The sequence below is a fragment of the Branchiostoma floridae genome, chromosome 2, assembly GCF_000003815.2.
Source record: "Branchiostoma floridae strain S238N-H82 chromosome 2, Bfl_VNyyK, whole genome shotgun sequence".
NCBI lineage: Eukaryota > Metazoa > Chordata > Leptocardii > Amphioxiformes > Branchiostomatidae > Branchiostoma > Branchiostoma floridae.
In genome coordinates, this window is record NC_049980.1 from 26,634,009 (window position 1) to 26,660,164 (window position 26,156).

Below are 26,156 nucleotides of genomic sequence, written 5' to 3' on the forward strand. Positions count from 1 at the left end.
GTAGCAGCTGGCTTATTCCCAACTGTTGAGCCCAGTTGTAATTTGTCGGTCAGATGGGACCTGGAATTAATGGGAAGAAATTTTGCAAATGTCAGCTCTTGGACAGAGGCCACTTCAGCTAGATGTTCATCATCATGTGGCAGCTTTGAACTTTGAACTTTATTTATTACTAACATTACATACTATACCAATGAAGCAGCCTGAATTGCATTGTAATTTACTTGTACTTGTACAGCCATTTGAGACATTTCAACATCATAGAGGAATGTTGATGTATTCCAACTGCGCAACGGAATATCTTATTTGCATAATGAGTGAGAAAATACTATAATACGGTGCTGGTAAATGATAGGAATGTCATACTTGCAACATCAGAAACTTGTATGCTATATCTTTTGAAGCTTCGATATTATCATTTAACTAATTTCTGAAGTTTGTTCACATTAGTTCTATGTAGTCAAGAAAGTTTTTGTCCCAAATTTCTACCATTTGTGAAGTTGTTGATACCATGATGGCACGTTTCTCAGCCTGCTAATTCTCCCAGGTAATCTCTGTGAAAGCTGAAGAAGTGCAGGAGGTAATCTGCAAACCCAATAGTCATATGGAGATCTTCAGCACTTAATAAGCATGACATCCCCAGCTGGCTTTTGAAGGCTGTTATTTTCACTTTACATCAAGTGTCATAACTTCCGAGAGGGCAAAATTGAAAACAAAATGCACGATTCCATGTTCTATAATGTATGTCACTGCCACCCCTCAGAAACAGATGGCCTGTGGATGCATCCTATAGCACACATGGGGTATTGTTTATGACCTTGAAAATGTAGTTTTATTCCTTGGTAGCTGAAGCAAAGTTACCCAATGAAGGTTTATGCATAATAAACGTTCATGCACTGAAAGACCCGATCGCCTGAGCGTTACTGTCAGATTGGGAGCCAGCTGGTACAACTCTAGCACATGCAGCATCCCTATGACCCTAGAAAATGGGGTTACAGGACCAGTAAGCTGTACATAATATACATGTGCATGTAATATTGTGAAGGTGTCTCTGCAGACTGAATACTATTTTCAAGGAATCATTTTTTCTTCACTGCTACCATACTTGCTAGCAATGTCACGGATCAAAATACCATTTGCATAATTGTGAAGGTTAATTAAACCTGTGCGGGTATTTTCTATGCCTAGATGTACCTGCACCCAGCCAACCTCTATCTGTTTGATCCCAAACTCACCTTACACAGCACACTTGATGTATAGCAGGCCTAAGATTTAAGGTGTAGCCAGTAACACCTTGAAATCATCTTTTTGGCATATCTTATTACCTGGATGTCTAATCATTGTTTTCAACGGACCAAAAAGGACCATCAGTGGTGCAGATAAAGGTAACACATGAAAATACCTGCACCTGTGTGGGCATGCAGGAAAGTCTCCTGAAGTATTCTTCTCACACTTAATCTGGGCCACTCTTTCTGGAGTTGGACGTTGCAGTCAATATGTCATGATTATCCGCCAACGTTCCAAGAACAGATTGCTGTTATGGGGGGCACATCTAAGCCCAGGGGGTATGACCCCACATTGGGGCGGGCACTGGAAGGCTTGGGAGGGAGGGAAATATGGAGAGCTGTCATAGTGATGGATGGAAGTGACCTGCATGGGGAGGTGAATGAGAAACCTTCCCCAAGGTATCTCCAATCAGAACTTGCCTAGTACATAAGTCAGCAGTCTAGTTAAGACCAGGTTGATTTGATTGTATGGATGATATCCTTTGGGATTGCCAAAATTGATGTGAGCCCTCAAAAAGGGTCCCTAAAATTATCAAGACAAGACAAAGACAGAATACTTTATATTGGCAAACAAAAGTGTATGACTGATTAAGTAAGCTACCTGTGGTCATCAGCGGGGCACAGCAGTGACAGTGACACTTACTTGGGCAACCCTAGGTAAAAATGTATCAATCAGAGTTAAAGCTAGTGAACAACAACACCTAGTGAACAACAACACAGAACTGTGAGTTCAGTATTTAATACTGCATTAAGTAGGGCTGCAAACAATTTGCAGAAAATTTTCATCTTGTTTGGCAAAAAGAATACCGGGTTGGTATTATGACTAAATCTTACAGCAAACAATGTATATCAAGTCCTACAAAGGCTGCTGAATTCTTACTCTCAGACCATGTCTCGATTTTAGTCATCAGCAGCTCACATTAAAACATCTTACTAACCGTTCCAAGAAATTGGTCTGCACACCCAAAACAGTTATAAGACCCTTTTGGCCAAATTAATGTATTCCTGAGCAATTACCGGAAGGTAACAGAAAGCCAAATTGCTGTTTTACTGCTAAGGTGCACCCTAATGTAGGCTGTAAAATTGTTGGGAAGATCCGTTAAATGGCATGAGTCATAGCCAGCTCACAATACAGCTTTACCTAAGGTATTGAAGTCATTAACTTCCTTGTCATTCGTCAAAGTAAATGCTGCCAGAAGAAGCAATGGTGCATCACACTAATTTGAGATGTTTCAACAAATACCAAATATAAAGAAAAGACTCTATTGAACACACTGCATATTCAGGACCATATGACTGCTCTGAATTCAACTGGCTCCGTTGTTACGCCTCATTCGGTACGTAAAACAACTGTAAGAGAGAAAATTTACGTACAGTAAATGTATAGGAATGCCTTTGGCTGTAATTTTAGCATTTAGCATGTACATTTCTTCATGTTTAGGGTCATAAAGATTTCATTAAAGGCAAAAGAGGTATAAAAGAAAAGACAATGATAAAACCTGTAAGACTTAGTACAGCAAAGTAAAATGTGGTCATGGTAGCCACACTCGATTATACGCACTGTAACAGGAAACTGTTTTATCCCTGCAGAAACCACATGCACATAAAACCCCGCCTTGTTACTGTGGGAATGGATGGTTATGAGGTTCTCAGGGGAAACCCTGTAATCCATCACACAATAGGAACAATGGAAGGCTGTAAATAACAACTCAATGCTGTAGCAGCATGCAATTCGAAGGTATTGAAACAGTTTCAGGCCATGATGCCTGTACAGGTTCCTGACCCAATTCTGTCTAACCCAGTACCACTCTTGACTTCATTATGCCTTCATCAGACTCCCATTTTATGGCCATCAGTAAATAACTGGAACTTGCTAACAGTGCGAAATAGTATCTACTGATTTCCTGGACTTCCTAAGGTAAAACTAAAAGTTCATAACACAGAAGGGCGAAATTGCTGTAGCTTTTAAGTATTAGATGATATCCGTTCTTTGTGTTTGGTTAAGGTGGAAATATATGCTGACATTAACACTTTCAGCACCAAGGACAGGTAAAGCACTATCATTAAAGCTATTACAAAATCCCTCATATATGCAAATTACAGTGGAGTTACTAGGTCACATTCTCTCTATTCAGATTACTGTTTCTTTTCACCCTTTAAATCGCCAATAACTGTCTTAGACTTTGAGTTGTTGCACCTGAAAATAGGTATCATTTACTACTCCATTACCTGTAAATACCTGTGTAAAATCCTTAGTCTTGAAGGATATAAGAATGAGTCCACCCACTCCCAGATTCGCATGATAAAGCCGTCATTTCATACAGACGTTTCTCATCATACATATGTCAGGTAATCCTTTCAACTCAGTGACCTGAATCCTTAAGCTCAATATTGCCAAGTCATTTATATATTTTCTGTCAATACAGTTTATCTGGGGAGGAAGGCTTGATGACTGTCTGGGGGTTAATGGGTTGAATGTTAGTAGAACAAGTAGGAAAGTGGGATTACGGTTGATAAAGTCCTGTAAGTCGTCCCCATCTATCTTGTGGCCAGCTGCCCTAGATCTGCCACTGCCCTCTGTTTGAAGAGCCATGCCGTTAAGTTGTGCATGTGATCATATGTGAACTCTTGAAGATGCATCTGGGTCCTAGAAGAACGATGCAGCTATGTTTGGGCAAGTACTTGACTGTGTAAAGTTTTATCCCAGGATGGAAACTTGTATGGGAAACCAAAATATGATAATATCCATCTTTGTCAACAGAAAATAGACTGAATAGTGGATTAAATACTGTTTGAACTGCATTTTCAACACTTTCAGTATTTTTTCTGGCATTCTGCCCAGGGACGTTATCCAAATGTGTGTGCCTTGTTGCTAACTGTAGCCTTTACTTAATTGAGTTCACAGATTTCCTCCCGTCCATGTGCAATTTCCTGGCCATAATGGTGGCCATTACGGGCTGGAATCCCACTCAACAAGTTATCATCTAATGTAGGAATAACAGCACGAAGGGAGTAGGGAGAAAAATGTCCTCCTTGTCTTAGAAGTCATTAGTAGGTCTAGATTTGGCCTGGCCTGGTTTACTTGTAAAAGCTAAATATATCATAGGGAGAGAAACTGTACAGTGATAAGTGGCTGTATGTGAGTTTACGACTGGTCTGGGTCCCGTCATGATGGCAGTGGTGAATGCTAATGGTTCCCATGGATATTGTCATTAATTTAATGCATTACTCTGGCTTGATATGAAGGAGGAGCTTCTTTTATGGTCATTTTTTTTTCTTCAATAGACTTTAAGTATGCATGTTCTTTCCAGACCCTTGATGCTTTAGAAAGCCTTTAGCCATAGCTTTTTGATTTAGCCTTTACGATCCTCAAATATGTCATGCTCTGCCTGTTACATCATGTTAGCCTTCAAACACAGTTTATAAATCAATGGAAACAGGTTCATTCAGACATGAAAATGACTCCTTGTTTGTGCTTCTATTTGTACTAAATTTATAACTGTCTATTCACGGTTGTACAAATCTGGGTTGTACAGGACTGCAAGCTTCTTCCTGATTGTTCAATGTCTGTAGCAGGGGGTGTATAAAGATAATATAGCAGGATGCAACTTGAAGGGTATAACTGTAGTCCCCACTATCAATCACATGCCTTATTAAAGGTCCTCTCCTAGCAAGTGATGTGAAACTTTTCTTTTATTCCCCAGTGAAAGGATTGTGATAGGCAAGGACATGTTATAGATTTACTAGCGGCCTCAGTCGTCAGCATCATTATATCTAATCAGACAGTGCTCTGCTCATGGCTGTAGGCAGTGTCACATTATGAGTAGCTACAGTTGGTACATGATTATGTTGGACTTCTGCCCTAGCTGTTGTTTATGTGTGGTGCACATTTATTCATGACAACTGTCATCATCCACTAAAGTATACCTCTTGAGTTTGACATTATGACTGTCAGCATCTATGATGATTCGCCAACTTCTCCATTCCACTACATATATTAAAAGAAGTAATGGCCACAATAATTGGAAAATTGGTGGATATTGATAAAAGGCTTCATAACATGCACATACTAATTTATAATTGTGCCCCAAAACTTGACTTGCACATCATATTTCTAGCCATAACTTTCTGATCACCCCGCATATATTAGAAACACTAAGTCTTATCATTGAACACTCTTAAGTTGATATTTTACAAACGTGACAATCCCATTGCAGTATATTGCAGTACCTGATATACAAATTTGTTGCACGTACCCACATGTACTAAAAACATTTGTCGTAGAATTGCCTCAGGCCAAGAAGGCAATAACAGATGGCAGACACATACCCATACTGGCACTGCTTTGCAACCCTTCCTGTCCCATGGGCAATATAGCAGCACTGTGTAAATTATAGATTCATGGGTTACAGCATAGTTTACTGCAGGTGCAAGACAATGTCCTAGTTACATTTTTTACTGGGTAATAGACGGTATCATTCCCTTCCCTAATAGATTGTACAATCATGTACATTTATGTTACTAGTGAGTGTTGATGTTGGTGTTGAAAATGCCATAGTGTTATAGTGATCTTTGAAACTATCAATTGTCATATCACTGCAGAAAATAGTTTATTGACTAACACCCATTGAAAAATAGTAACTGTTGTTTTCATAGCCTTTTGAAACAGTTACAATCCAATATGAAACAGTAATCTTAGAAAGAATTGCCAAGAAAGCCAAGTAAGATTTGTGGTAATATTACACACTTGTGAGACACACCATAAGATTGTGACTATGGCTCCCAAGTGGAAATCTGCTGCACCATGTATTCTTATTTTCTATTGCTTAAGCTAAGGTAATTACATCAAAGCTGTAACACGAGGTAGGATCTTCATTTTATGACAAATGTGCTCTCTCTTAAAGTCCCCTGTGGAATAGTTTCATCTTGGGGATATCATTTGGGATGAAAAGAACATGTAAAAGATTATTGGGCCATTTCTCATCCATGTTACATGATGTTTTTGATGATGTGTGTAATAAGGTACTTAGTACCCGGTGGGATACAGAGTGTATGGTTTTGTATAGAGTCATAGAGGCATGACTGTCTTACTAATAGTACCTTGTAAATTACGTGTGTTATGGAACTTGCAGTTTGACTCCCGTCACTGGTTACTGCGAATCATGAAATATTCCCAGTGGTTTTATGTGGGCAGTGTTTGCATTGATCTTTCGCTCATCATACTATAAACATATGTTCAATAACCAGACTTCTTTCAACTCCTACTGCCAAATTAACTCCCCTGCATTAATTGATTTACAGTAGATACATAGACAACCTTCTTGTACTAGTCTATTTGTCTTTTCAGAAGAATAGACTGCTACATTGACTGCTACATTGTGATAATACTACATAATCTTGTTTTGATGTCCAAGTATCGTAAGAATAGTGTTAGCCTCACAATCCGTGTCCTGAAGTAGCAGTTAAGCTTGCAGTCACTACAGCTGCAAAATTCAGACTTTGGCATTAGATAGAATACTTGCAGGTATGGACTATCTCTTCTAGGGATTGTCATCATTCTGTATGTAGCTAACTTGCTGTTATTGTAACTACATGTATTATGCCTTTCTTCTACCAAGAAGGTTACATAACCTCCTTGCATTTACCAAACACTGTTTATCTTTGTTGCAGCCTTTTTTCTGTTACAGTAAGTATACACTGTACAGTATAATACTGCACAAATTACCAGTGATCATTTGCCTGTTGTTCCTGTTTGTGCACCAGGTTCCTGTACGAGCCCAACAGCCGTGCCTACAAGTACTACCGACAGAAGGTGCAGGAGCTGGAGGGGCAGGGCAGGAGGGACCTGGACGGGGAGGATGCAGACACCGAGGGAGAAGGTCAGTTACAGTTTACTTGTTGTTGTTTTTTTCCTCATTTATCTGTTTGTGACCAGAGCTGTGGCCAAGTTCGAAAGAGTGTTTGCCTTGTATTCTGTAGGTCATTAGTTTGATTCCTGGTCGAGTCATACCAAAGAGTTACATGTGCATACAAATGTATCTATTGCTTTCTCTGCTTAGCGCTCAGCTTTGGAGAAATGGTGTAGAGGTTGAACTCAGTGTCACCACTACTAGTGGACTAGCCCCATGCTGTAGCGATTGCACAGTTGTGTGGCCCAAGGGCTATTGAAATGGAGATGGGTGCTGCCCTATATGGAAATGCCTCGAGGGTGGAGCCTTTTAAAACATCCTTCAGGATAAGTCTAAACAGACTCTGTTTGAATAAGCATACAAGAAGTATATTAATTTTGCAAAGGAAGATGTTTTGCATTTCTTGCAGCCAACTTTGATTACAAAATTTTGGAGACACTGTCCGGGTTTTCCATTATCTGTAAATTCAGAATTGTCCTCAACAAAGACAAGATGAAGCTGGATGACTGTATCACACTGGATATGATAGGCTGAATAGACTTAATAACTTAAAGTCTATTTTTTTGCAAACTAGTAAAACAGTGATGAGTCTTGTCCTTTTGCTGAAGACACTGTGTCTGTAGGCATCACTCCACCGTAAAAGAAAGTTGTGTTAAGAACTTAAGTGCCATTCCCAAGGGCACAACGTTGGGGCATAGTGGGTATCAAACTCGAGACCTCTTTTTCCTGAGCCGAACGTGCTACTAGTTACCAGGGCCACAAGCAATTAGTTAACTTCTTATTGTGTTAGATGCTTTGGTAATCTTTCACTTACTTCTTTTCAAAAAGTTTGTATTCCCCAGACCGTGATATTCATCACTGTACTCCTTTCATCCTGACCTGTGACACCCACTGTTCCCAGCGGCAGACCATGAGTCTGACAGTAATTGCTAATCTTCTTGGATCACAGTTCTGAGACATGATTAGTTAATATGTAATACAAATGTAGTCCAATTATTCTGGCACAAGCTGGCCTCTGTGGGATAGGCAAAATGACTTTCAAGCTTGCTTCAGATGGAACTTGAGTTGTGCACGTCTCATTGTTTGCCTGCAAAACTCACCTGCTCCGAAATTGGCTCCCAAGTATCCCAAAGTTTTCATTGCTGTACTTTTGTGTCAGCAGTTTTCTGTAATCAACAGGATACCCTGTCCAGATGCAATGTACTATTGTATGCATTTGTGGAGAAAGCCCATGTGTTTCTGTGTTTTAAAATCTAAAATTTGTGACTGTCATATTATATGGCTGGTGGTTGGTAAATGATGCAAAATAAAGTCATGAACATCCCAAAAGGTCACATTGGTATAGACCAGATTACTTTAAAACAACTTGTCTCCTTCAGCTTTTTGAAACGGAAAATAAAGATTGACCATCTATAGGATACAGTGAACTTGCCTGTCCTTAGTGCTGAAAGCATGACTGTAAAGGTAATTGTAAAAGTAGTCCTATAGCCTTTCCGGACAGGGCCTTCCTGTCAATTATTGTTTTTCTCTTGCACTTAATGGACAGGAATAACTTTGTTAGGAACCAATTGGAGCATACCTAACAGCCTTTGGTAAATCTTTATGAATACCACCTTCTTGTCGTGTGAAAGATCCTAAAAGATGGTGCAAAATTAAGAAGTATTGACATTCCTGAGCAAGACTAATCAACTGTGTATATTGATGTTAGAAAAAAGGCACCTATGGATTGGGTCTGAACCCTCTGATTGCAAAGCAAACATGCTATCCTCATGGCCATTACATCAGTTCCCAGAATGGGACTATGCCTATCCAAAGTTAAGTCCTTTGTTCCATCCTTCTTTGCTGTGACATTTCCTTTGGAAACATTCACAGATAGCCCAAACCACTGTTAACAATTTACATTAATTTTAAAGCTTCAAGATTCAAGGTAAATGGCATATTATCACATTACATTGTTTGCTTTGTTATAAATCTGACTAGTTAGATCAGATACATCATTACAATACAATCATGTAGCTTTTATTCTTCTTATTATGATATTTGATATTCTGATCTCAGGCTGGGATGTCATTGCAGGTACGAAATGCAAACCAGATGGCATGTGTACATGTAGGACGGGATGTATATGCATGTATGCAAGTAGGGTTCCAACTCAGTGGTAGAAATGTATGAAGTTACACTAGACTGTGTGTGTGTACACACCCTACTGTCTCTGGAAGTTATATATAGTACATAACCTGACATATTCTGTTGTATTATCACAGTTTATAATGAAACTATATGCATGGTGGAGAAACATACTATGTAAGATGTGACAAACACAGTAAGGTGACATGTACAAAATGTAATACATCCGACATTAGTAGAGTCAGCTATATTGCCATTGTTCACTACAATAACCAATATTAATTTTATCTTCTGGCAAGGAATAGTACCAGTACAGCCCAATACTACACAGTGTAGTAGAGAAATTGCTTGCATCCCTAGAGGCATTTCTAATTTGAATGTACAATAACATCTTACATCTTAAAAATAGGATGTATATAGATTGAATTATCCAATTTTGTGTCTCTTTCTGGTTTGTAATTTCAAGATATCATCATTGACTGGAATGGTCATGGATTATTTGAAAGAAGTTGGAAAGCTTTCATCATAGCATTCTTCTGATCTTGACTTTAAAAGCAACCTTTGCCTGGGGCATGAAAGCCAATTAAGAATATAGTATGAATTTCAAAATTACTTTGTTGATTTCTTAATAAGGATAGGCCAGGAATTAAAAAAAACACAGAACCCTTGAAAATGTTAGGTTGAAATACATGTAGAAGCACTGATGAAATGAATACAAGCAAACTGATATAGGACATACAGCTAATAGAGTTATAACTGCTGAGATTTTCATTTTTACATGATTTTTTTTCCGTACATGAACAGAGCATAAAAGCAAAACCTAGTTTAGGGAAGAAGCAAGAGAGCTTTATCTAATGTAGGTGAGATGAATATTATTGAAAAATTCAATTGAGAAGGATAATTCATTCAGCAACAGGAGTAGCTTTTAAAAGTTTTTTCCAGCTCTGACCACAACCACTGATAAGATTAAGTCTTAATTGCTGCTGATGGGGTTCACACACATGTCCTCAATCTTTCCTTTCACATGTAATAAAGCTCCATTATACCTCCATCTGAGCCCCTCCCCCTGCCCAATCCTGCATTGATTTCCTTTATCTGGCTTACCTGTTCTCCTGATTAACGAGACCCTCTCGCTAAATGCCATAGATTTTTCTCACTTTTTTTCATTAGAGCTGGCCATGCATGTTATCCGCATGATCTCCAGACTGTCACACCCTGTGCTGTATCCTGGCAGTTTTACATGCCTGTGTGCGAGTGTGGATACCCACCATTACTCATCACCTACTCCGACAATGAACTGCCACTTTTTTGTCGATGATAGTTGTTACATCAAACTGACCTTCAAAAGGACTTCCATTTGTGTAGACTGTTTTAATTGTTGGGCTATAACAAGAAATGCTTGTCATGCTCTTTGTCTTTAATAACCAGCCATGAAATACAAGAAGATTAACTTCCTTAACCTCACACTGGACTGCTTTTAGACCATTTCTTCTTTTGATGAGTGCACTGGGTTCTTTAACATGCTTGAGGTGTGGCTGTACCATTTCAAGGGGCTGCAACCCCTACCAGTAACATGCAAATTATGATATAGAACATAAACTGCTCAGGATCTACCCTTTTTACTGAAGATGTTTTTTTAAGTGGCTACAAGGACAGAATTAAGTCTTTCACATAAACACTACAAACATTGTTTTCAATATCAACCCCATCAACCCATTTTCCTAACAATAACAGTAACAGTACTGTTTTCAAATTGTCATGTATGAGATTCAATCAAGAAAGATCAAAGATAGTTTTTGATTCAAACAGTTGGAAAAAGAAGTTGCTAAGATTTGTTGAAAAACAAGTATCCAGTAACACATGTGTGGCATTCGAACAGCCAGACCATGAGTCTGTCCTTGGTCCTGAAAGAATTGTAACTTTCATGCATAACTCTTGTGTCACATTTGGTCCAGTGTTCCTGCATACCTGAAGGTAAATTAACTGACTTATTCATCTTGCTGTCCTCTTTACTGAGAAATGAATATCTTTTATCATATCAATGTTGTCTTTCTTACATGGATATTTTACTTACTGAAAAATGGAGGCTATATATCCTACTGCGAAATCCGCTTATCCTGCTTGCCATGTCTGATTGATTTGCTTGTTAAATGTGTATTAGTTATTCTAGTCAGGAAAGAGCCACATCAGTAATGATGTCATATTTTTCATTTCTCAACTACATGCCAGTAGATGACTTGTGTATGCTGCTCAGCACCCTCTCTAGTCCCACCCAGCCAGTACCCCGGCTGTAATTACTCTTGACTCCTTGCCCTTTCAGCTAAAGGTCAGGCCACTGATTACCATGGCCTAGAAGTCCTCTCTTTCTAATGAGCTAAATGTCCGTGGAATGAAAAGGCCAGTCCTTTGAGCTGACCCATTAGACCTTCCATAGAATAGGTTTTTCTAACCCGAGGAGGAGCTTATTTTCTCCAATTTTCTCGCTCTCCCCCAAATGTAATGGAGTGTTACTGCCTGGAATGGCTGCCAGTGCTTTAATGCCCAGGCTTATCAACTCTGGGGCTACGGGCTGGGATATAAAAACCATGCTTCTGATCAATAGCATAACGACAAAAAGGATTTGCAAGATGGATTTCTAAAAGGACTTACTGGTATAGGCAATCCGCAGGGAGATCACTGAATGGCTGTTACTGAATCAGATAAAAGTTGGGCGTGTCAAGGGTTGATGACCCGAGTGACATGCACTGATTTTGTGATAGTTTATGATAGGCAACATCTATGACCTTATGTTCATTATGGGCAAAAGGGCAAAATGCTAAAGGAAAAAAGGGCAGTTTTTTTTTCTGTTCAAGGCAAGATCCAAGATGACATTTCTTTGATAGACAGTGCATATGCATTTACATGTATAGTTTTGTAGATTGCGATACTATGTACGGCTTTGTATGGAAATATACTAAATTAACCGTAAAATTGCTGAAACGTACAAGTTCAACTACAATATATCTTACATGTTTAGAAGTATTACGAAAGTACTTAGACCAACCACTTCAATTTTCTCACAGAGTAGACAGGGTAAAGCTATGGCCTACAAAGTCGGTTACTCCAAATTTTCTTCAAGCAATGACTGTTTTTAAAGGTAAGGAACAAACCTCCAAATTTTCGACGGCTGACAGTCCATCTTGCTCACGGAGAATGACTGATGGACTGGTGTCAGCCGTTGAAAATTTGGCTTTAAAAACAGTCACTGCTTGAAGAAAATTTGGAGTAACTGTTTTCATACGTGACTGATGAACCTCTTCAACGGCCTAGAAACCCATTTTCACAACCATGCAGCCTTAATTCTTCATTAACTTTTTCTATATCAGCCCACGGCTGTAATGGGCTCTAATGACCCAGCTATCAGAGTGTGAACCCGTCACATGGTTGTGTAACTTTCTTAGAAAAGTCCAGATGAATCGGTGTAATTTGTACTAAGGTGAAGGATGTTTGCATTTAAGCTGGTTATCAGTAATAATAGTGGCATTGACACAGGTGTAATCGTTCAGTGGATTTGACTACACCTATTTTATGAGCTTAATGTCCTGGCAGCAATTTGTGTAACTGAATGGATCGATTGGATGTAAAAACTGGCTTTTGGCCAAATCATGCAGTTGTAGATCCTACCCTTGACTGTAAGATTACCATCAGTCTAGTTGCCTCTGGCCAAGAATCATGACTAGAATATGCTCGATACATTTAGTAGATCAGTTGATTTATAATCATCACACTTTTCCACTGACTTCCCTTCTTTGTTTCTTCATTTCAATTCTTTGCACTTTTCAAATGATGAAATCACTACAGCATACAAACTCCTGCATGTAAACTCCTAACACTTTGTAGGGTATCCGCAGCAAAGACATCATTTAAAAAAACCTGCACAACTCAAATTGGAATCTTTACAAAACTAGTCCAGTCTCTTGAGTTAACTTGTGTATAATTGAGTATCTCATTACCAAGATGTCTAACATTTATCAGCAAAACTCTAATTATACCTGCACTAACCTTGATATGCTGATGGTATTTTAAGCCCTGAGATTTTTTTTTCCTATCAACTCAACCCCATTTCTAGCCGATTTGTATGCTTGGTAGCTATCTGTTGAAGTGTTTTCATTGATTTTTCTAAGGTGTTAATATGTATCGTTCATATACTGCGGCTTATAAGTTATAGAATCTTGAAAAATGATGTGTGCAGTCATAAGCTGAAAACAGATTTTCAGTTTTGATGTTATCAATTCTCCCTATTTCCATGTTTGTATGCTTGGCAGCAGGCTGTTGAAGAGTTTTGATTGATTTTTTTGAAGTGGCCGATATTGTACCATCTTCCACTGAGATGCCCCACCCACATCACTCAGTGTGCATAAACTGATTCACACCCCGTGATATGTGTGAAATACCATGACAGGGACTGGCCTTTTCACGCTTACATCCCAGTCGAGCTGACATTTCATGCCAACTCCTTCCTTACTTGTTATGAAATAAGTCTTATTTTTATTGCTATAGTCAGTTTTGGCTTCTTAGAACATTGAACATATGTGGGTGTTATGTTTTTATCACAAAAATACCCTTTCAAGCTATGCCTTTAGAGCTGAATTAGATACTACATGTACTCTATAAAGGAGTTTGTAAAAAGACTTTAAGTTATAATCTATGTATGTTTGACACAAAAAGGCACTGAGATTTACCACACATAGTTTTTGATTACCATGAAGCATTTAGAGCCAAACAACATGCTACAAAGTACCTTCAGTATGGATTAAAAAAGGCCAGAAATTTTTTGTAGATTTGTCACAAAAAGCATAGTTTTGATTACAATTAGGCATTTAGAAAGCCCAACAACATTCTGCATATTAATGTTGAGGATAGATTCATAAAGGCCACCAGATCTTTGTCCAAGTAAATGTTTCCATTTGATTTCTATTTACTTCTGTAGAAACTTGATTTTGTGAAGTGATTCAGACAACACTGTAACAGCAGCAGTAATACAGTTGAAATCCATGCATGTTTGTGGTGTCATGATTTTTCGGTAGAAAAGTCACTGTAATAACAGCAGAAATGACATTTCGAGATTGGTACATGTAATGCCATGAAACGTGATGTTCCTCCATCATACTTAGTTCAGAGGACCTTGACTTCAGTCACCTTTGTGAGTCCTTGCATGGCATAAAACTTGTAGTTAACTGTTGACTACATGTAACACTAGTGGACATTGGAGAATTCAATTGTTAACAGCAGTTTTATGCTGCAGAGCAACATTTAACATAGCTGACAATGTCTTGTATGATATCTATATTGTATAATATAAAACGAAAAGTGGACCTTCAGGGTTCTAGCCAGGTCACTTTTGTCAATGTTGAAATCATTCAAATTTTATTGTCAGCACCAGTAGAATGATACAGGGGAAAGTGTACAATGACAAGTGGCCAACTCATAGCAAAGTCATCTGTATATACCTTAATTACCAGTAGCCCCAAGCCAAGTAATGTTCCAAGCATTAATAGATGCTGCTGAAGCTGTGCAGTATTGGCGTACTACTAATCCAATAATGGCTGAGTAATGGACCATGTTTTAGAGAGAACATGATGCACTCAATTTACTACCATATATGTGATACGGTGATATGTACAGATGTACATCAAATTGTAGGTGGCAGAGGCCACTAGTTTATTGTTGAATGGCAGAATGAAGCCAAGGGCTGTAAACACTAAGGGGTAAACACTATTGGACCGGTCTAGAAAAACCGGACCTGAAAAGATTTGGTGGATTCGATGTTGGACCTACTGGAAACAGATTATATGATCAGGCATTCACACTTTTTGGGGCTTACCGGTCGAAGAAAATAAATAAGCGAAGTACATGTAGAGTAAAGTCTATAGTCATTCCTACCAAGTTTTACAGTCAATCGTACAGACTGAGGTAGTTAGTGTTGTAAGATTTCAAAATGCCAGTGAGAGTCGAATACTCCACAAAACAGATTTCTTTGTAGCAAAATGGACAATTGTTTTGAGTATTGTCCATTCACAAGATTTCACATACTGAATGAGGTCTGGACCTGGACCTGAACCTCTGGAACTGAACCGGACCTGGATTTTCTGTACTGGTACCCATCCATAGTAAACACTGCTTTCTGTCAGAATTTTAAACAAGTATTTCTGTCTCAGAATATTCATGCAGCTGCTACTTGCAGCTGATAACATGTACATGATCATGGTTTGAGATGGATATACAGTTATATAGAGAGAAACACTCCATCCCTAATGTAAATGATGTAAATTCTTCCAATCTTCCAGCAAAATTTTGAGGTTGATTCTGTGTCCAAGATTCTGACATTGTCCAATGCATCAGTGTGTTAAGGAGACATGATTATTAATGTTACAACACTTCTGTTGTTGTTGAGCTTGGATGCTCAAGTGATCTTGATCATGTTCTGATGACATGTACTGTGTCCTTTCTGCAGGTGGAGACACAGCGCGAGGAGTCAAGAGGAAGAGGAAAAGTCGCTGGGGACCCCAGGAATCAGTCGGTGCAGTCCCCCCACCCTCTGTGGTTAACATCCCCGCCCCTGGAGTGGTACAGCCTGCTATGCCAGGGGTGAGTGCACCTGGACTGGTCAGCATGCCACAGCTGTCAGCCGCTCAGCAACAGGTACATGACTCTATAACTGTTTCAAATGCCAACAAAAAACTTAGCAAGCAAGCAGTTATCATAATCCGTTTATGACATTTGGGTTCCAAGAAACTGGAATCAATTGACCAGTGAAATGGAGTTCCACAACCTGATACCTTTACAATGAATGACATTTGACAATTCATAATGACATTTGCATGAATTATATGCTGTTGATCATCTTCTTTACTAACATAATACAAGTTGTTCAAAGTATGAAAGTCTTATGTTAAGACTTATGTTTAATGGATTATAAGGCTAGCTGATAGTATTGAGAGGTCATGGGCTAGATTCCAGGCTTTGACGTTGACAGGAATAGGCACTTAACACCACTTTCCACACTCAACCCATGTATAAATTGATGAAAATGCACCTGAATTCAGTTATGGAAGTGAAATATTGCAAGTAATGGAATAAGAGGGAAAGAGCTGTGCCTTCCAATACCCTCCCCAACCCCCAAGGCACAGTGGTTTACTGGTTACAACCTAAAAAAAAGGCTATCATGGGACCTTTACAGTATTACCATTATGAATATTAATGGCGGTTATATTTTCACAACTGTTACGGCAGCATTTGTGAGTGTATCAGTGTGTGTCTTTGTGTCTGTCAACAAGATAACTCAAGAATGGTCAGATGGATTGGTTTCATACTCGGTGTGTTGGAGTGTGACAAAAGCTGAAAATGATTAGATTTTCGACCCCCTATAGTGGCTTCCATTGGTACTGCAGCGGAACTTCCAGTTTTGATATCTCATGTTCTGAACAAGCTATGGTCAGGAATTTTGGGTGTTAGATTGTTAACCTTTCTGTTGTTGTTCCTATTGCAGAGTGGAAGTGGTTTAGGAGGAGCCGGCACCACAGCAGGGCCAGCCAAACAGTGGCCTGGCAGGAGGACAGAAGGCTCCCAGATGTCCACGGCACAGTTTGTGCAGCATCTGGAGGACTACATCCAGGTAAGGCCACCTTGAGAGGGTAGCACAGAGGATGGGAAAGCACTGTGTGAGAGACAAATATGGACCTTAATCTGGACAGATGATATCTAAATTGAGAATCTAAATTGGATAGACGGTTTTTTTTTAGCAGTGGACACTGTTTGGGGTCCATCTATATACTTTTGGCAGATTATAACTGTCAACATTGCCTCAGAACCTCATCAGAAAAAGGCGCTTGTGAATGAGTTATATAGAAACATTGTACTAATGGGTATATTTCCATGGGTTTGACTTTGAGTCAGAATTTTCTTCTCAAAATGCAGGAAATAGTGTTTCAGAGTGTTAGAGGAGTGTGTCTGTGACCCCTGGTCTTTTCTTCTTTACTCACCTTCTCCAGCTGCTCCAGGCAGGAGTGCAGATATGTTGTTATAATTTTAGGAAAGGATCTTTGAAAGACCTTTCCAGTAAATTAGATTTATTTATTTATTCATTTAATCTCAAGACAACTGAGTTGCCCCTTCAACTCATGAAAGTCGATTTCCAACCACTGTCACACAACTACACTATCATGGTAATGTTAGCTATGCAGATTGAAAATCAAATTTACCGTGCAGACAGACCACAAACCTTCAGAGACCTCATATCTCCATGAAATATTTTGATGATGCAAATGACTTCCAAATCAAGATAGTTTCCCATATAAATCATTCAGGATTGTTTTACTTCACCATTACTTTATGATTACTAAAATCTAGGTAAAAGCCATTAAAAAAAGTGCCTGACATTGACTCATGATGTATCACTGTAAATATGACAATATTCTTTATTTTCCTTTCTAGACTTCTAAATATCTGTTTCTGATCAAACGTTAAATTTTTTCTCAGTGGTCCCAGTCCAAGAACTTGTCAGCAGGTGCAACTGCGGCCGCCAACATCAGTGGTGTGAACCCTGTAGGACTGAGGGGCACCTCCGAGCTGTCTGCAGAACAGCTGAAGCAACTCAAGGAACAGAAAGAGGTTTGAAAGGATTTTGAAATTTTTTTTTTTTTTTCTAAATCATGTTCGTAGGGCCTGATCAAGATGATGATGGTGATGAAGAGCGGCCCATAGCGATAACTGTAGCAGCATCTCTTCTCCCTAAGTCAGAAACATCAAGCTTAAGCAAGCTTGACTTCACTGACTCAATAGGCGAAGCAGGGGTTACGAGGCTGCTCGGGAAATTCCCTACCCCATTTTGGCCGGAATGGTTTGATCCGCCACATCGCACTATCGCACATGTGGCGGGTTCTTTTTCGTGCCCGGGGTGTGGCTCTCCCCAAACACGGGACCTTCATTTAACGTCCTATCCGAGGGACGACTCATTTTCACTTGAGTAAAGTGAGGAAAGTCGTGTAAAGTGCCTTTCCCAAGGGCACAAGACCGGCAACACGGCAGGCGGTTTCGAACCGGCAACCTCTCGGTCACGGGCCGAATACACTACCACTGTGCTACGTGGCCCCACATGGTTAAATTTTGAAATGTGCCTGTGTTTTACAGAAATAGTGTATATTGTAATCATATGATTGAATGTGTACAATGTAAAAAAAGACGTCAAACTCAAAGTAATGGTATTTCGTGATATTGAGTAGGATTTCTTGCATATATCCTGATGATAATTGTTTAATCAACAAACAGAATCGTTGATATGTAATTTACAAATGTATATTGACTTCATGTAATCTTACATGTAAATCTGCATTTTACTAATTGCTAATTTGTCAACAGTACAAAATAATGGAAAGCTGTCTATAGCTTTCTTACTTCATCTGTGGTAACACAGTAGCTGTTGATACATGTATGCTGTGACTCGGCCAGTTATGTTTGATAGTTATGTTGTACAGATGCAGATGATGTATAGCATGATCACTTCCAAGAGGAAGAAGGCAGCAGAGAACGCAGCCAAGGGGAAGTTCAAGTACGAGTATGACTCAGATGAGGAGACAGATGGGGGAACATGGGAGCACAAGAGGAGAGCCCAGGAGATGGACAACACTTCTGGTATAGCCATCAATACTTAAGTTTACTTCATTCTTTAAAGGTCAAAATATATGTTTTAATAAAGGTTCTTTGTCTACTACTGTACTGTGTCTAGTAATTTGCGATACATATGTTTTTATATCTTTTTGCTGTACTTTTATGGGTTTTTTTCACATTGAGCTCCCTGCCGGATAGTTATCCCACTATAAACATTCCTTCAAATTACTCTATACCCACTGTTAAAATTCCTTCTTTTCACTTGCCACAAAATTAAGTGCCAGCTGTCCCCCTACTACAAAATTACTTCCTTGTATGAATGTATCTGTTGTTGGAAGTCTTGTGTTTACTGAGCATTTAAAAACAGACACAGGAAGAGAATTAAGTCTGACTCAGCAGATCTCATTGCATGTAACATTAATTTTGTCCTATTCAAACTTTCAAACGCCTGTTCAAACCCAGTTACCATGCTGTGGCCAAAGGCTGAGGGACTCGTAGCCAATCATACTCATGCTCTCTCATATATTTGTGAATCCGAGTTTGATATAAACTTATATTGTTTCTCTAACAGCAGGTGCCAGACTGTCTAACAGAGAAGTAGACTGGAGTTAGAACAGGATACGGCTAATTGTAACCTCATATAGGGCACAATTTTTACCTGCTTAGTTTATGTGCATGAACTTGTATAGCCAACATGCTTTTTCTCCATTCCAGAATGGGCTGACAAACTGACCAACATGAACAAGGGGAAGCACTTTATCGGTGACTTCCTGCCTCCTGAGGAGCTGGAGAAGTTCATGGAGAAGTTTAAGGCCTTGAAGGAGGGCAGAGACCCTGACCTGTCCGACTATGCTGAGTTCAAACTTGGGGTGAGTTATGGGAACATTTTGGATATGTCACATTAACTATGTCACATTCAATACACCGTGGGTACGACTTGACTTTCATAAGGAAATTGTAACATTTTCAAATTGTATCACTGTATGTAAGGCCATACCAATTCAGTTACGGCTTCAGGGTCCATTAATTTTGTGCAGAAATCTGTGAACTAAGGAGTTCAATTGCAACTCAAGATGTCAACTTAAGGTTTTTTTAATTGAAGTCAAATCTTGGGCAGTTGAATGTCTCTACAGCATAGTAGCACTTGCAATTATGGACAAAGCACTAGCTTCTAAATGACTGACAACAATTTGAGTATTGAGGACCAAAAAAAAATCATTGAAAAGAGAAACCAGACACTCTACTAAACAATTTATTTCTTCAGACATTTTACATGTATAATACTCCCTCGTTGTTATCAAGAGGACATATTTGTATTCAGGAGATGTTGCAGTTGTACATGATATTCACTTCTCTCAGTGAGAGAACTCCAAAGGAGGAAGCAATGTGATCTGTCAAAATACTGCCAAAGGGGGTCTCTGAGGGGCTTACCCATCCCCTTAGAGGGTGTGAAACAGACCATTACTTCCAATCAACACGCAGGAAAACAGATCCTTCCGAAGTAGATAACCCCATCTGTTTCAATTTGCCTCAAGGTTGCCAGTGAGACTGTTATTCGCATGGGATCCTGGCCAGGAATATTGCTAAATTATTGTAAGGTTGCTGTTCTTTCTTCATTTTCACCATTCTTCCTCGCCAATAGCTGTAATCAGGACGTTCATTTAGAATTTAGGAAATGAAGTGTCTGGCAGGAAGCATATCCCTCAACTATCAATTTCTTACTTGTCTAAGACAGTAAGGAAGTTTGTAGTAACTGTTGCAGATAGAGATTTGACATCGATAAAGAAGTCTAGTGTTCTTCCTACTTATTATTATAATTACTGTTATATCTCTTTGACGTTATAATGGTTATACCGGGTAGGTTGTGTTTTCCTGTCCTGCAATGTTAAAGATACATAATATTTTCCAATCCTGTTTCCCAATCCAGAATCTATGTTCCATATGGAAGAGGTTTTATTTGAAGCTTTCAAGTTGCCGGTAGCATTCTATTAAAAGTGTAAGATGGTGCTACTCCTCAAAGATATTCATTGCAAACGACAGGCTGAAGGTGCTCCATTCTGGTTGATATTACCTTGTTGAATCCCTAATTGCCTTGGAGCCTTCTTTGCTGCAGCCTTGCTGGTTTGAAATAGCATGAGAGATTAAATGTACCAGAGGTTTCATTATAACTCATTACATGTCAAATTACCTCCAGCACCAGCCACCCATGCACAGCTTTTGGTGGCACAGACACTAATAAGGCACTGCTGGTGGGCTCTGTCTACCTTTTGCAACCAGTTGTGACTTTTTTTACCAGTTTGTGCTTTACATCACATTTGGCCTCGTTCTCATTGAAATGTGCATTGAAAAAAAGATACACTGAGTTTTTTAGAATTCAACAAAATTCCCAAAGAAAAGAGTTATGTACAATGTAAACATTAGTATTGGACTTTCATGTATGCCCTAAGTCCCATACCATGCATGCTCCCAGCAGTCTATTTTAGCTTTGCATAATAATCCATACAAGATATACGCAGGGAGATTTTTAACAGTTTTTGTAAACCATACATTTACACTACACTACAACAGCTTATTCATAACAACATCTAATGGAAATCATCACAGCAAATTGAATCCATCGCCTCTGTCTATCGCTCCTCTCTAAGAGTTCATCTAAGGTAATACAAGGAAAAGCTTTTGATCACCTTAATGGTGGTCTTTAAACCTACTTTTAGATAATGGTGTGTGCCCGTGCAGTAAACCTTAATCCATGTGATCAAGCGGGGTCCAGAAATCTTTTGGAATAAACTTTTAAGAGAAATTGTGTGTCTGGGCAAATTGGTCTGCATTAGTATGGGGATGCCCAAGGAATGCCAAATTACATTACGACGTGTACTGACACTTTTTGTCAGCAAAGGAAACACACACACTCACACACTCACTCACTCTCCGGTTTAACGTCTGTTATTCCCCATCCTGTGGGGGTTAGACGTGCTTGCGACGTAGATGAGGGGGCTTGATGGCAGCTCTCCAGCGTCCTCTATCATTTGGGTTGACACTAGCAAAGGAAAGATTATAAAATCTCCGGAACCACAGTTTTATGCCTGCACGATGCATTTTTTGCCGTTACGGCCTTAAAAAAACAATTTGAAAATGTTCCTTTGCTGGTAGTACTTATACCATGTTGAGTCTTGTTGTCTGCTACATATGTGAGCCATGCTGGTGCACTGCAGTGTTTGACTGCATGCAAGATTGTATGTAATGTGTGATATCACATAGAACAAGTTAAAACAAGAATTGAATATATAAATGTATATTACCCAAGTCTTTAGTTGCAATTGCATTATTCAAGTTTGAACAGTCTGTGTAAACTCTTCAGGTCTGTATAAGAGTTGTAGCACTCCTGGATAATGCTTCGATAAAATTCACTATGATTTTCCATTATACATGAGTGAAGTGGTATGTAGGAAGCTGTTGCCCCATAGCCCCATACCTCCTGGAATATGCATCAGAGATTGAGAAAAGGCAGACCTTTGACATGCACCCTCTAAGTTATATCCCTTCTTAAAGTCCCCCTACCTAACATGTCTTTCAATGTCCTTCTCCTCGCGTCAATCTTCGTCATGTCGGCCTCTCAGGGCCCACAACACAGCCCTGTATTCTGGCCATTCATGGCCTACGTTAGCTGGAAGGTCACAAAACAAGATTTAGTGCCCTTCAGTAGTGACTGGTGTTGCCTTGAAGTACCACAGGGGAAATGGGAACGGTTCCTTTCAATTTCTCCCCTATTGGTTCTTATTTCCCATTACAGGAGGAGGACTTTGAATTAGCTGTTATGTATTCCCTAATCTGGGCTCCTCGACGGCACTGGCAATGGGATCAATAGCCGAGGGCTCTTTTATTTCATGTGGACCTCCAAAAGCAGTTTTTTTCTTAGAAAGCAATTCATGTTCTCTTTCTATATGGTACAAGAATTGTCTCCTAAATCAAGTCTTCACTTCAAGCCTTCTGGTGCATGCTGGCTTGTGTCTGAGAAACACTGATAAAATGCCATGAATATGTTGAAGAATGTCTTCTTCTGGAGAACTGTCGCCATTTGGGCACCAAGATTCTATATTTCTTCAAACGACACATGCAACTTCTGACCTTGCACATTGTACTACCCAAGTGAATATTGAGAGGGATCTTGATTTAAGAAAATGACTGTGTGCTGTCCAACAATAGCAATAGGAGCATGCAATAGGAGCATGTAGTCCTACTTGAAGTTCAATATGTGTATTGGCACACTGACAATCGCTCCCAGTTTAAACTTGTCAAAGTAAAGTTTGACTTCCTTTGATGAATCCTGAATCTGTCTGTACATTGTAGGCTTGAATATTTTAGGCTTCTAGAACAATCACATTCTAATGGTTGCATTTGATTAGGCAAAGGAAAATGCCTGTCCTTTAGTTAACACTCTCTTATGAATAACAATTTAACACAAGGTGTACAAGTCACCACTGGTAGATGTTCCTTCATTCTTGAATTAGAACTGTATTCATTGTAGAAAGGTTCAAATGACCTGTATTATCTTGCAGTGTAATTTTCCTACTGTTAGAAAGTCTTGAAATTACTAAATACCTGTGACTTTTACATGTGCACACCTCCACATACGTGCTAAGGAATATCCAAGTTCTGTATTGAAACTATGTACAGTAACTTCTGAGCCGACATTGAATTGACTTTTGATGTGTTGAAGGACTTATGGACCAAATATGGCCTTGCCTGAGAATAAGTCCTGATAACAACTTAAGTCAGATGAATGGGAAGTATTAAGATAAGCAGCTGTGGAGAGAGATCCAGGATGACTGGTCGATACGCCCATTTGAACAGGGAAGACTAAAGGATGTAGCAAGACAGCTTGCAGGAAGACTTTAAGTCTCTCACAACAGCTGGAGCAAGTTTTGCACTTAAGTGGAATTTTCAACTGGCTTATAAATCAAACTTAAAGGCTGCACAAACTTCTGCAGAAATGTTTTGGGGCATTTGTATCTCTCTCCTTGGTGCTGAAAAGGTGGCTATTTCACCACAGCCTCCATCAACTATCCTATAGACATATTTAAACAATTTACAAGGCATATGGAACTTTGTGATGGTACTTTTACTTTTCAGACTGTGATGATATTGATCTTGATCTTTAGACGTTGGTTGTCAGTAAAGTTGCAGGATGATATTCACCCTTAGGTTGTGCATTCTGCTTGCTGTAACAATATGATTCATTTCATAGCCAACAGGCTTTACTGAAGTCTGTGATGATTTGTTTCTTACATCTGAAGATGACATTAATGATCAAACAGAATTAGATAGGATATAACAAACATCTTAAACTTTGTACTTTAATATGAGTATATATTTTTCGGGGGAAAGTCTGGTCTATATTCCCCCATGGGGCAAGTGCAGTTACAGTAATGATACAGTGCACAATGCTATGCCACATGACAGAAAAATCAAGATGAATACAGTACATCTGCACAGAAGCACTTAAGTAGGCTGGACTTGGCTTTTTATCCATTCTCCTGGATCCCCTTAAACCCAGAAGGGAGTTCTCACATTGATGTTCAATAGACAGAGGCAGACCCGAATGATGCACACATCCATCTCTGACCCAGAATAGATTTTATAGCCTGGGGAATATCCCCTCTCACATCAGATAATGACTGAAATGAGAGGAATAAGAAATAACGTCAGCAACAAGTTATGTTGTCATCTTTGGGCTGTGTCGGGGGGATTTGGTCAGGAGACAGGGCTGAAGTTGTGTACAAATGAAGAACCGATAAGTTACCAATCTGCCAATACTGATATAATGGGAACCCTCATTTTGGTCTGTAGTAATATGCTTTGTTCAGAGTGATTACAATAAACATTGTGATGTTGTAATCATGATATATACAGGGCTCGAAATACTGGGTGCATGTGCACCCAGGTGCACCCAAAATTGGAGCTGTGCACCCAATTATTTTCTGTGGGTGCACAGGGTGCACCCAAATATTTTCTTAGGTTTATGTACGTAAAGATATCAAAGTACTAGTATACAACATATTCTTGACATCGAAGTTAGAAAGATAATAAAAATGTCTGTCATGGTACTTGTTTAAGAATTTGATAGCTTGTAACTAAGTTTTATTATTAGGTTATTACTTAAATTTAAGTGGTGCACCCAAAATGTTTTTGGTGCACCCAATTTTTTAAGCTGGGTGCACCAGTGCACCTAATCCCAAAAATGAATTTCGAGCCCTGTATATATATCTATGAATAAGTGAATACTTTTGTGGGATTGTTAGATGGTTTAAGTTACAACTTTGGCATCATCATCATCATCGTTTCTTCTGCCAACCCCTTCCCCCACCCCCCCCCCCACCCCCCATCTTCCACCCACATCTATTATGTCTACATTGGTTGTGAGACAGCCAAACAATCTCTTTTTTTATTATTCTATTTGTTCTATCGATCAGGGTTCTCCCCAGAATTTTTTAGTATAGTGGAGGGGCTGGCAAAAATTACCTGAACCAACGTGCTGCGCTTTCATGAAAATTGGGTCATTTTGCAACGACAGAGGGTGTCAAATACTACAAGAATAATGTATTATAGTGATTCCTTTGTTGTAAAGTGGCAAAACGGCTATTGTTTTGATCATTGCCCATTCACAAGTTTTTGCAGACAATGCAGACTGGAAAAAATTATGCCACTTGGCACAAAATGTGTGAATTTTCATTAATCTTAGCAAAACTAACCAAGAAAATAGGGAAGAAACACACTAAATTTCAAAAGTAGTATAGTGGAGCTGGGCTAGGAGTATAGTGGAGGGCCTCCCTTATTCCATCCTCTGGGGAGGACCCTGATCGATGCTCATCTCTTGGTATGCCCACACTGTCAAAATGCCAGTCATGTAAGCTTCAATTGAATTTTATATGCCACATTGAACTCTTACCACATATGAGGTAGAGAGATTGATACCAATTCTTTACTTTCAAATTATATACTATGCAGAAGCCTGGGGGTAACTATAGAGTAGCCGTCTGGTCAACACTGACTTCTTATTCTTCAACTTACCTTAGAGTAGAACTGATTGCTAAGGCAGCCCTTCGTACAGACAGTACTAACCAGTAATCTCTTATGTATGAACAGGAGGACAACCTAGGTTACAAGATGCTGCAGGCCATGGGCTGGACAGAAG

The 26,156-nt window shown here is 39.2% G+C and overlaps 1 protein-coding gene across 1 annotated transcript in view; it reads left to right on the forward strand.

Moving 5' to 3' along the window:
• Positions 1 to 26,156, forward strand: part of LOC118409901 (SURP and G-patch domain-containing protein 1-like) — a gene marked incomplete in the record, with an annotated part of 73,317 nt that overhangs the window by 43,766 nt on the left and 3,395 nt on the right. Inside the window, 7 exon segments of the mRNA XM_035811275.1 lie at positions 7,047 to 7,162; positions 15,813 to 16,000; positions 16,848 to 16,973; positions 17,837 to 17,968; positions 18,832 to 18,988; positions 19,679 to 19,833; positions 26,108 to 26,156. Coding sequence (XP_035667168.1) covers positions 7,047 to 7,162; positions 15,813 to 16,000; positions 16,848 to 16,973; positions 17,837 to 17,968; positions 18,832 to 18,988; positions 19,679 to 19,833; positions 26,108 to 26,156 — 923 coding nt within the window.